Source organism: Protomyctophum bolini (assembly GCF_963924005.1).
Source record: "Protomyctophum bolini genome assembly, chromosome: 7".
NCBI classification, from domain to species: domain Eukaryota; kingdom Metazoa; phylum Chordata; class Actinopteri; order Myctophiformes; family Myctophidae; genus Protomyctophum; species Protomyctophum bolini.
Window position 1 is genome coordinate 19,009,924 of NC_137868.1, and position 12,675 is coordinate 19,022,598.

The 12,675-nt window shown below is 42.9% G+C and overlaps 1 protein-coding gene across 1 annotated transcript; it reads right to left on the reverse strand.

The window, feature by feature from the left end:
- Positions 1-8,475: 8,475 nt before the first annotated feature.
- Positions 8,476-10,026, reverse strand: LOC308318605 (galactose-3-O-sulfotransferase 3-like; the record flags this gene model as incomplete). The annotated part of the gene is made up of 2 exons (XM_080768221.1): positions 8,476-9,243; positions 9,739-10,026. The coding sequence occupies 2 exons, from the start codon at positions 10,024-10,026 to the stop codon at positions 8,476-8,478; spliced, it is 1,056 nt and encodes a 351-aa protein (XP_080624347.1).
- Between the last annotated feature and the right edge of the window lie 2,649 nt (positions 10,027-12,675).

Sequence of the window (12,675 nt, forward strand, 5' to 3'; positions counted from 1 at the left end):
CCTAGTATTCACATAAAAACACCCCTGATCAGGAACACTTATATCTGCTTTTCCACACATACTCAACAGCAACAATGTAGGTGTTTATTGCCACCTTTTGATTCTTTACAGGTAATTCAAACAATAGCAACTGCTACAACCTGACCCGAGAGAGAGACCAGCTTTTCACAGAGAGAGACCAGCTATACACCAAATACAACAACTTGATCCTGGAGAGAGACCAGCTAGAGGCCCACCTGATCCTGCAGTGGGACCAGCTATACACCAAATACAACCACCTGATCAGGGAGAGAGACCTCTTGCAAAGAGAAGTGAACCAGCTTACGAGAGAGAGAGCAGGTGAGAGAGCTTGCATGCGTGTGTGTGCGTGTGTGTGTGTGTGCGTGCGTGTGTGTGTGTGTGTGTGTGTGTGTGTGTGCGTGCGTGCGTGCGTGCGTGCGTGTACCTTATTGTTACATCTTGTGTATAGATAGTGAATCCCTTTGGTTTGGTTTCCTGTCTATATATACTTCTGTTTGATATTTAGACAAGTCGTGCCCCAGTGGATGGCAGAAGTTTGGATGCAGCTGTTATTATGCATCTACTGAATTTAAAACTTGGGAGGAAAGTAGAGAACAATGTTTGAAGACAGGAGCAGATCTGCTGATCATTAACAGTAAAGAAGAACAGGTAATGTATGGGTGTGTGCAGCGCAGGTGTCCATCAACCTAGCATGTGATGTAATTATGTGATTATAGTTAAATGAATCATATTAGAGGCAATTCATTGTGGTTTAATCATGTACAAACGATCAGGAATTCATCAGAGGATTGAACCCTGGGGATCTATTTGCATCATCGTGGATTGGTGTGAAAAAGACTGAGGGTAAATGGACGTGGGTGGATGGAACACCACTGACAACACAGTGAGACATTTTACATGTGGTTTAAAATGGATTTGCAACAGTCGAACTAACCAATTTAATCAATTGTAAAATAATTGATTAATCAAACACAATTTTAGGCATGCCATTATCTCTGAAAAGTTCACTATTTTTGCACGACACTGTTGTGCGACAAAGTAACAATAAAACAACACGTAAGTGGTTAATGAGGATTGCTATAAAAAAGATGTATCAAAATAATAAATAATCGATAGTTGCAGGCCTATAATGTTGTTTACTCTTCAGGTACTGGGCCAGTGATTTTCCTCGTGATAAGGTCGACAGGAACTGTGCAGCCTACAGTCACAGCTATGGAGGATGGAGTAATTGGTCATGTTCATATGAAGCCTACTGGATCTGTGAGAAGAAAGCTGTATGTTTATCTTAATTTCACTGATGAAACTGCAGCTCATTGTTCTACTTTGTCACGTTAAACATTAGTAATTAGTATAGTTGAAACCAAATGACAAGAAAACAAAACATGACCGGTAAGTGAAAGTATTAATAAAATAATAAATAAAATTAATAATCTTAAAAGTCTACAGTATATTTATTACGACTGCAGGTCGCATTTACTATGAAATTGTGCATTTCCCGTCCGTTAGTCAGTTAGTTGGTCACCCCAGGCATGACCATGCTATGCATACTGTATACTAGTGTATATGGACATGGTCAGGCATGACCATATATAGTCAGATGATGACCATATGGTCATGCCTCATGACATCACGTGACATCATCAGGGATGGAGATCCCTGATTTTATCAATATTAAGCCCATATATGGGAATGCCCATATATGGAGATTTGTGATGTCATCAAACCCTTCAAGTTGGCTTTGTCCGCTGCGTAAACGTCTTTAAATAAATACCTTTTGAAAAGTCTATGGGGAAAATGAACGGGGAATGATTTCCCTGGCCCTCGTGGCGGGACTGCTCTATAGAGTACGTGCAGACATATATCATCCTATACCCGCCTGGTTTCCCTCCACCGAAAAGGGGAACACCTGATTCCTCTTATTGAATTAGGACAAAGGTCCAGTTGACACATGGAGAGGTCTTGTGTAATGAAACAACCCTGTTGTGAGCTTTTGGGCTTTTTAGAATGGAGACGATGAATATTATTCTCCCTCAGGGAAATGTATGTTTTCTTAAAGTTTTTCAAGACACACCAAAGCCTGCTCTTAAAGTCAGATTAGAACAGACAGCAGCTCAGAGTGCAACAGTGAAGACCACTTGACAACGCACATATTGGACAATGTGAGTAAGATTACATTTAAACATATTTATAATTATAATACATTAATGTTGTAATGCATAATATATGTACAATATTAAAATCAGCGATGGACAAAGTAACCCCAGTAGTTAGTCAAAGATTCAATAATTAAATAGTCAACTTTAATTGAAAGTTGCTGTGTCAAATCTTTACTTGCAGTTAAAGTTAACCTAAGTATTTTTAAGCAAATACTCCATACATGCTTGAAAAAGAATACTAGGCGTATTCAAAAGAACAAATTCTATAAAGTATCTACAGCATAGAAATGCTATCGAATCAACAAAAGGACAGCCATTCCTCAGTTATTTCTTTACTGGGGGTTATTAGTTAGGGTATTTCATGAAACAAATAGGTAACCTATACGTATTACGTACAGTACAAACTGTCACAGTACAAACTGTCGTAAACGTATTACGGCAGCTGTCACAGCTGCGTGTGTTAGTGCATGTGTGAGAGAGAGGGAGTGAGAGAAAGGGAGAGAGTAACAATGAATGGGTTTTGTAACTTATGCTATAATAGTAGGCCTAACTGAGTCACACACACACACACACACACACACACACACACACACACACACACACACACACACACACACACACACACATATATATATTGTTACTGTCCACCAATGATTAATACTTTTGTGAACATGGTGTCAGACACGCAGTTGTCCAGAGAGACCTCATCATCCAGAGAGACATGGTCAGAGGGCTTGCAGTGTGTCTTATACTGCTGTGTGTTCTACCAGCAGTGAGCACCACAGACATGGCCGTGGACTGTGAGTATCAGGTGATCAAAGGTGAAAAGAGAATATGCTTCAGCTTTGAGACCTTCAAATAAAAACACACCTGATCAGGAACCTAGTGTTTTCTTCTTCTCAAATAATTTTCCACACTGATGCTTGACCTCATCATGTAGCATCAACTGTGTTCATTGTCTCCTTTCTGCCCCTCAGACAATAACTGCTGTAACCTGACCCTGGAGAAAGACCAGATATACAACAATCTGACCACAGAGAGAGACCAGCTACAAACCGAATACAACAACCTGATCCTGGAGAGAGACCAGCTAGAGGCCCACCTGATCCTGCAGTGGGACCAGCTATACACCAAATACAACCACCTGACCAGGGAGAGAGACCTCTTGCAAAGAGAAGTGAACCAGCTTAAGAGAAAGATAGCAGGTGAGAGACGTCAGAATTATATTACTGTCGTTAGATACCTTTTACTTTCATTATGTATCTCCCCCAGATATTTTGTGAGAGAATAACCCTCCTAATTAGCCTACCGGTGATCACGGTGGTCACCGGCGAAAGAAAACCATACAATTTACTTTAAATTAAAATGGCTATTTTCTTACTAGACCTGTGGCTATTTATTTTGGCATGGCATGGGATGCAATTCAGGAATATTGCAAGTTGGGAATGCATGCCCCAAAACTCCTGTCAGACCTGTGTGATATTTAGACAATAAATCTCCTTTGAATTGAATTGAATTGTCATATGTAGACAAGTTGTGTCCCAGTGGATGGCAGAAGTTTGGATGCAGCTGTTATTACACATCTACTGAATTTAAAACTTGGGAGGAAAGTAGAGAACAATGTGTGAAGACAGGAGCAGATCTGCTGATCATTAACAGTGAAGAAGAACAGGTTAGTTGATCTGTGTGGGAGTCCGTGTGTGTGTGTGTGTCCATCAATATTGCATTTGATTTGAAGCAATTCTGTGAAAAATGAACATATTAGAGACAATTAATGATGGTTTAATCATGTACAAATGACCAGGAATTCATCAGAGGATTGAACCCTAGGGATCAATATGCATCGTCATGGATTGGTGTGAAAATGACAGAGGGCAAATGGACCTGGGTGGATGGAACACCACTGACAGCACAGTGAGACATTTAAGACATGTTTTTCTATATCATTCTGTCAAATTCACGGTATGCGAGTGACTGAGTGGATGTGGTTTAAAACACTGGCTCAGTCAGTGTTGATTGATTATAAGCACTGAGGTTTTACAGTGTAGATCTGGGGTTCCGACAAGTGATTATAATTTGATGGGACCATTTGGACCCATTGTGGTTCACCCGGACCCGACGGTGACAACCAGTGGTTTAAAATCAATGATGTTGTTTACTGTGCAGGTATTGGGGCAAAGGATGGCCTCGCAACAATGAAGACCTGAACTGTGCAGCCTACAGTCACAGCTATCGAGGATGGAGCAATTGGTCATGTTTATATAATGCCTACTGGATCTGTGAGAAGACACATTTATCTTAACTTCAGTTGACAAAACTGCAGCTTTGTGTTTCGCTCTGTCAATTCAATGCCATTTTTATTTCAGACCAAAGGGAAATCCTGGAATCCATATAAAAATATAAATCACACCTGTGTAAAGAGAGGGGCGCCCTTGATCTTATTCCGGCCAATCACAATTTGTGTCCTCACCTTCGTCTTCAATGTTTCTGTTTACACAATATTTGTGTTTAAACAAACACCAAAGCTGGCCATTCAGTCAACGTTTCCCCAGAAATATCGAAAATAATACGCCTATATTTTTGAGGGGGGCTACTAGCCTACTAGGCCTACATTAATCCAAACTAGGAAATATTCACTGTCACGGACAGAACTTTATGAGTGATTATTTTCTATTTCTAACTGCATCGGAGTTCAGCCATTGATTGACAACCTATCTGCACCTGTGTAGGCTATGTGGCTAAGAAATTCTCTACTCACAGCTGCTCGGTGTCCCACTGATTAACTGGCTGCGCTGCACTGTGCCAGAAATCAGAACAGAAGCGTTTTCCCCAAAAGATATACCCGATCGCAGATTCGCACTGATGCTGTCCCCTTAACGGTTTAGTTTTATCTTAACAACATGAATCTCTCCTGTCGAGGTGGAAAGCCTGGTGACGCGAGGTTACCGTCAGCTGTCAGTGTGGTTGTTGTTTATTTACTCCATCACTCAGAAACAAGCAAGTGGAGCCGGGAGGAGAAGGAAAACAACATGTCCTGAACGTCGAAGGTAATAGCAATTATAGGCTACTAATTGTGTTCTGATGTGCCTGCTGCTCGCTGACTAATGTTAATATTATAGACCTATACTGTAATGTCTTCTATTGTGTTCTGAGGTCAGGCTGCTGTGCCACGTAGGCTACTGTTAAAGGGATTGTGACATGTCATTTTTCTTAATTATTTTTAGGTTGTCTGAGCTCAATTGCACCCAATAAACCTGATCTTTTAACATTCAGTAGATTTTCTGTGGTCTGGGGTTTGTGTAGCCCCTTTCGGCACCCCCGGTTACCGTTTCTGAAGTTTGGCCGACAGTAACCCTAGGGTCCCTGATCGGTTATTCAACTCTCCATGGGATGCAGATGTACATACCCTCTGTTCACGGAGAGCTGCGCCGCCACTAGAGTGTTGGTGAGATGTTTCAAAGATGCATAACACGGCTATAGGAGACAATGGAAATGTGGGCGAAACTGCATTAACCACCGATGCCGTCAAGTATTTTTAATCTTTTTTGAAGTTTTGGCTTCTCTGAAATTCTCTCTTCCTCGCTTCCTTATTGACTTCCCATTGTACTGCCTCCCGAGCGGCGAAAGTCAATAAGGAAGTCAAGGAAGTGAGGAAGAGAGAATTTCAGAGAAGCCAAAAAAATAAAAAATAAATCCTTAACGGCATTGGCGGTTAATGCAGTTTCGCCCACGTTTCCGTTGTCTCCTATAGCCGTGTTATGCAACTTTGAAACATCTCACCAACACTCTCTCCGTGAACAGAGGGTATGTACATCTGCATCCCATGGAGAGTTGAATAACCGTTACCGCCGGCCAAACTTCAGAAACCACACACAAAAATGTAGTATTAATAGAATCGATTATCTGCATAGCAAAACGATTCGATACCGATTATTTGCATTGCACACCGATACGATACAATGTTGCTGTTTTCATTTTGACTATTACTATACTAGTAATACATCGCTGTGTTGGCAATGTTCAAACGTGATTTGTGGAACTCCCTCTGGTCTTGTGATTGTTGACGGTGTTGATGTTTAGGGAGTAGTTTGACAGATGGCATATATAGTACCATGCCCATTGCAAGTTGCTGTATTCTGTCGTCTACTACCCTGAGCAGGAACAAATTAGCCATTGGGCCAGTTGGGCCGTGGCCCAGGAGCCCTTGACTCTCAAGGGCCCTTTGGGGAAATTGGACTGCGCAGTACTAGGTTTGACACCCTGAAAAGGGCTCCTGGGCAGGGCAGGAATTTCACGGCAGCCATGGCCGTCGTTGCCCCTCTTTTTGGCCGTTTGGCCACAGTGGCCGCGGTCCCCCGACCGGCGCCCACAGCAGTTCATTTTATCGTTTTTCCTTTGCACAATTTTCCAGTCATTACGGTAACCTTCCCCAAACGTCTCGCGCACTTGTATTGTCTGTATTGTAGTTGTGTTGCCATTTGCCAAGTGGTTTGATTATTTTGCGTTACTTTGCCTCCTCCTCCGCGCCATGGAATATGAGACGGCTCGCCCCTTTTCCAACTCGCCCCAAGCAGCGAAGATCGGTCACCCCAACCTTGAAAATCGGTCGCCCCAAAGCTCGGAGAAGTCGCCCCCAAAAGTCCGGAGAAGTCGCCTCCAAAAGTCCGGACAAGTCGCCCCGTAAAACCGTTGTATTTTCGAGGTAACAGCAGAGAGAGAGATATTTTTACCTGTGGTTTTAAACAGAGAGAGAGAGAGAGAGATGTTTGTTTACATGTAGCTGTTATGTCTCACTGACAGCTGTTTGATTGTTGCATATTCGTTGCATATTCATACCTTTGTGATGATTGGGGGGATTATCTGGGATCGACTACTTCAGTCTTGACATACAACATGATGTGTGATGATGTTGCTTTGCCGTTGTTGTTATGACTGAGTTTTGAAAGTAAAGAAGTGTTGTTTATGCTGTGTCATGGTCCACTGATTCACAATACAATAGTAGCCTACTTTTAAACGGAGAGAGAGAGAGAGAGAGAGAGAGAGAGAGAGAGAGAGAGAGAGAGAGAGAGAGATTTTTACCTGTACTATATTTTTACCTGTACTTTGAGATGTTTCCTGTACTTTTAAACAGAGATGACTAGAGTCATTTTCAAAAATCCACCTGTTGGAGCACCCCTCCCTGGATTCTTCTGTAAATGAGCAGAGTGGGGCCTCCTACATTCCAGCCTAATGGCCGCATTTTTCTCTGAATTGAGGCTCAGATTGAGGGAGATTGAACAGAACGTCGATGTTAGGCACTCATAAAAATCACACCCGTGTGAACTGAGTGGTGCAACTCCCCCCCACCTCTCTCTCTCTCTCTCTCTCTCTCTCTCTCTCTCATTAGCAGGCAACGGTGCAGCACTATCCCTCTCTGTTTCTGGCACAACAGCACACAACAGCACCCCTACTGGTAGTCACAGAAACAGAATATATATTCTTATTCTATTTTAATAATCTTCTCTTTATTTTAACCAACCTACAACCTGCACTACATTTTACTAGGGCCTTATACTGTTATACAGTACCTTTCTAACAGACAGAGGGAACTGTTCATTGTGTACCGTCACTTTAAAAGCGTAATGTATACATCATCGTACGACGGTGTCACACACCAAAAATAGCCAATCTACAAGCTCACATCGCACCTGGTTGCATCGCATTGTGAGCTTGTAGCTCTGCCTTTTCGGCAACGATAGACTGAGAAGTTGCACATTGAATACGTCACGTATTATGTGAGACTATTCAATCGATCCGCGGCAGATATTATAACTCTATGGCAGGGAGATTTGACTTTCCCAAACGTATTATTATGAATTGGATGAATAACTTATGGCAACGTCTTACCGTGCTTGCCTTGGGCAGCAAGCACGGTAAGCACAACATGCGTTGGGTGGAAGAGCAGGATGGTTGTTCCGCTGCAGCAGCTGAGCTGACGGCTCCGTCAGCTGCTGCAGAAACGAATTCTGTGCGTGTTAGCAGCAGCCGGATGTTTACATCGTGAGGTTTATTTCTTTTAGTTAATTTGACGCGTTGAGCACTTGACTTTTTGAAATGTTAGATTCGACTTAAGTTATTATTCTTAATATTCACAAACAAGTAAAAAGAGTGCAAATAAGTTTTATAGAAAGGTAAAAAAAAGAGTAAAGAAAAAAAGAGGCAAAAATACAACTTTTCTGAATGCCTGGCTGCGGACCACCAGCAATACCTCCGGTTGAAAACCCCTGCTCTATACGGTTCCACAGGTGGAGGTTCAAGTTTAAGGAAGTGTCTGAGATCTTAGGAGAACCTTTGAGTATTGGACCTCTGGCATGATCAGCTTGACGCAGACCTCCTGGACATTATCCGGCAGGTCGTAGCCCATGATGTCGACATTGTCGTTGGGCTCGTAGGGGCGCAGCTCCTTGTTCTTGATCTGCTTTGCCGAGTGTAGCATCCGGTCTCCAAAGCAGCTCTGCATCAGGCTCTCCTGGGCTTCTCGCATGATGCTCACCTCCTCCACCACGCAGGCCAGACCGAGGGCCGTCAGCTTCCGCCAAAGCGAGGCGTTGAAGTGGTCATAGAGCTTTGTGTCCAGGTAGTTCCAGGCATGCATCTTGTCGGTGAGGCCCGGTGCGAGGCTATGCTTGGAGCTGTCTGCGCGCATGTTGAGCTTGACATACAGAACGTCGTACAGGTCCCAAGACAGCAGGTGGCGGAGCAGAACCAGCGATTCGTCAAAGTACTCTGCGATCATCACCAGGGAGAAGGAGCGTTCCACCTCCGCCACAAAGTCCCGGATGTATGCTGCATCTGACACTGACCGGTCCTTGTCACCGCCCAAGTCGAATGTCAGGGCATTGCGGGCAGGCATGATCCGTTCGTCTGGCTGGTAGTACTGCCATGGTTCTTTCAAGAAGGCCTCCAAGGATACGTTCATGAAACTCTCACACTGATCTTTGAAATAAGAGAACATCGACTCAAACATGGAGGCTGGTTCTCGGAGAATAGTGATGTATGCAGTGTTGTTCGGCATGAGCCTCCGCACCTGCAACATACAGGAAGTTTTAATATCATATGAGTGACTGTGAGTGACTGTTATATATCCCTCTTACTTTGGGAGGAAAAAGTCCACTGTTGGCAACAGAGTAAACACTGTTTCCTTATGCTACATAGGCCTACTGTGCATACCGCATCACCTCCACAAACTGACCTATACAGGTGTAATAAGCACATCCTTCACCCACTATTACTTGGTAAAATGGTTATATTTACACTGAGTTAAAATGTTATACATGAACACTGTATATTTTACTGTGCAGCATGTGGCTTGATGAGAGAGAGAGAAAGTGATTTGTTGCCCGCACAAAGTGTACAATGGACAACAATGTCCGTAAATGTTTGTATCTTTGACTGACACACACTGAAAATAATGACAACGCTTCCAAATGTCATGCATACTATGCTCCATTTTTGAGCCACACAGAGGCTGAGCTGTTTGCAGCAGCACACATACACACTGGGGCAGTTTATAGTTCAGCACCTCATTGTGGTTGAAGCGCATGTGGTTGGTGATGATGTTGGCTGGCAGGGTGCCTGGGTGGATGAAGCGGGTCTTGAAAGAGTGTGGGTAGCAGAACAGGTGGTCACACTCCTTTATGGGGAGCGCCACAGTCAGTTTGTGGCGCTCTGCAAAGCGGAACAGCAGGTTCTGCATGGTGCTGCTGCCCGTCTTGTGGGTCTTCAGGAAAACCACGTTGGTCTGTTTGGGCTTCAGGCCCGGGGATGTCTGGGAGCACGGTGAAAAGAGGCTCAGGTGGAAGCCATCCATGGTCCTGGAGGTAGAGCATTTACATTTGATTAATTTACTTATAATAAGTCTGCATCTATTTGTGTTCATGTTTTTATTAGGGAACATCCATGATCTACATGATGGATGAATATATTTAGTCTTAGTTTTATTCATATAGCTTAGTTTGTGAAAGTGAAAAAGGATAGTCCACGAAAAGATGTCATCATACTTTTAGTCATAGAAATCAACACTGGTGTGAATGGCAGGTTGTTTGTTGCGGGAGGGTGCAGTGTGGTCACTCACCATGTTAGCAGGAAGGTGATCATACTGACTGCCACTAGAACCAGGAAAGTCTTCTTCGATAACATCTCTGTCTCACTGAGCCTGTGGGAGGAAAACAATCGTCTCTCTATGGGTATGGCTATTGTCGTGGAATTCTGGACAATAATATTGTCTCGACTCCTATTGCCTCACCGTTTGCTATTTGATCATTGTCACCGGGCAACCCGTGCCCTATATACAAAGACACTTGAAACTGCTTTATATAACATGCAAGGACCAATGTTTTAAACTTGTGTATGGAAAACTGTGTGTTCACTGATTGTTTGCTAATTGTCTCTCCTGCACTGCTGGTGGCAGGTTGCCCTTAATTTAGGAAGGGGCCAAGCAGTATCCACAGCGTCTATATATAATGGTGATAGAACGGATACCATATTTACACCACTTATATAAGAAATAGTCGGTAATGTTGACGAAAATATTGATGATAACTAGAAATATATATATATGATCTAGAACAGGGGTGCCCACACTTTTTTTTACTTGAGAGCTACTAAATGACCAGCAGAACAAAAATTATATTATCCCATTGCTGAAAATAGTTTAAAAATCTACCTGTCGGGGCTTTGGAGTGTGTCTGTGTGTCTGTGTGTGTGTGTGTGTGTCTGTGTGTGTGTGTGTGTGTCTGTGTGTGTGTGTGTGTGTGTGTGTGTGCGTGCGTGTGCGTGCATGCGTGCATCTTTGTGTGTGTACCTTAGACAGGCCCGAGTGCATGTCAAATATGAACACAAACATTGGTGTCCCCAAGTTTGTATGCTTATAGGGTTAGGTTGTCGCAATATTGTTTGCTCTGGGTGGATCTTTGTTGGTTGTAAAGTGTCTTGAGACAACTTGTTGTGATTTGACACTATAATAAAATTGAATTGAATTGAATTGAATAGGTTAGACATCTATCCATTAGGTTAGATCAGTTATAGTGTGTAATCGTAATCATTAGCTGGGTGCCAATAACGTTAGATGAAGCGGGTTTTTTTAAACAAATTTGCTACATTTCATGATCTAGATTATGAGTAAATTAAGGCACCAGTACTTGTTTCAGATGTTAGGTATATGTATTTATGACATATAAAGATTTTGTGTTGCCAAAATCAATATAACACATTTTACAAGCAAAAACAGCAGCACAAGATTTTCGTTTTTTTGGTTATATACTTTTATATACATTTCTGGCCTGTGACAAAATACTGCAGGATATTATGAGTAGAACTTTTAACCCAAAGTTCAGAAGGGTATTATCTATGAAAAAATGCATTGAATGAGTAGTGCCCATGAAGCGGGAACGAAATTCATTTTCTAGGCACTTTTTCTGGGGTCCCAACACGACCTATGTTGTTGGAAGCTGTTGCTGAATTAAGGACTTTTCAGATGGACTAATTTGTTTGGAACAATAAAACAAGACACGCAGCAGGAGGACTGCAGGTAGGAGGAAAGAGGTAGAATATATATATATATAATCATACTGCATCCTATCAGAAGAAATTTAATGAAACGGGACTTACCCGTCGATTCTCTGTAAAGCAAAAAATAAAACACAGTGCTGGTAGGGCTTGTACGATAAACAGATGGAGGCCGAGACAGCAGCGTTACAACCGGTTGTTGAATGCAGCGTTGACTAGTATTTCAGCTAACCGGCGAGTTTTTCAGAGATCCGGCCTGCAAAGGTGGAGACATATTGTAACGTGTATTCAATCCGCCTCAGTCCAAGGACACAAACATGGGTGCAGTTATGTTACAATCACAAGCCTGATGATGATGATGAGCCTCAAGAATGTCACTCAGCAGCATCTCTGATAGCCATATTCGTTCACATGACGGTGCTCAGGACTAGGCTTGTTCTCATGATTCGTTCAGCAATGATCAAATCACTACATAAACGTTGATTATGACTGCCTTGATGACATGATGGCCTATCTCTCAACTCCATGCAGGCATCACTGAGTCACCCACAGGACTTTAATATCACAGCAGTGCCGGTGCGCAGTCACGAATGGGTAAAATTAATATAGGCCAGCCTACAAACTAATTCCATTCATGGCGATGCGATGTCGATGTGTCATGTAGGTGCGTGCGTGGACATGACAGCAAGGCAAGCGAGGTGAGAGGGAAACAGACAGGGTAGGCCTGCCGCCTACAACTTTATTTAATTCATGCAGGTGTTCGTTCTTTATTTATTTAACAAGACACCAGTTAGTTGGGCTTGCAAGTTGCGTGTGTGTGTGTGTGTGTGTGTGTGTGTGTGTATCACTGTATGAGAGAGGGGGGTGAGGCGGGCAGCAAGGCACGGGAGAAACTATTTTTCCCTGTAACCATGGTTTCCACAGGTCTTATTGCATGATCATGTCGCAAAAA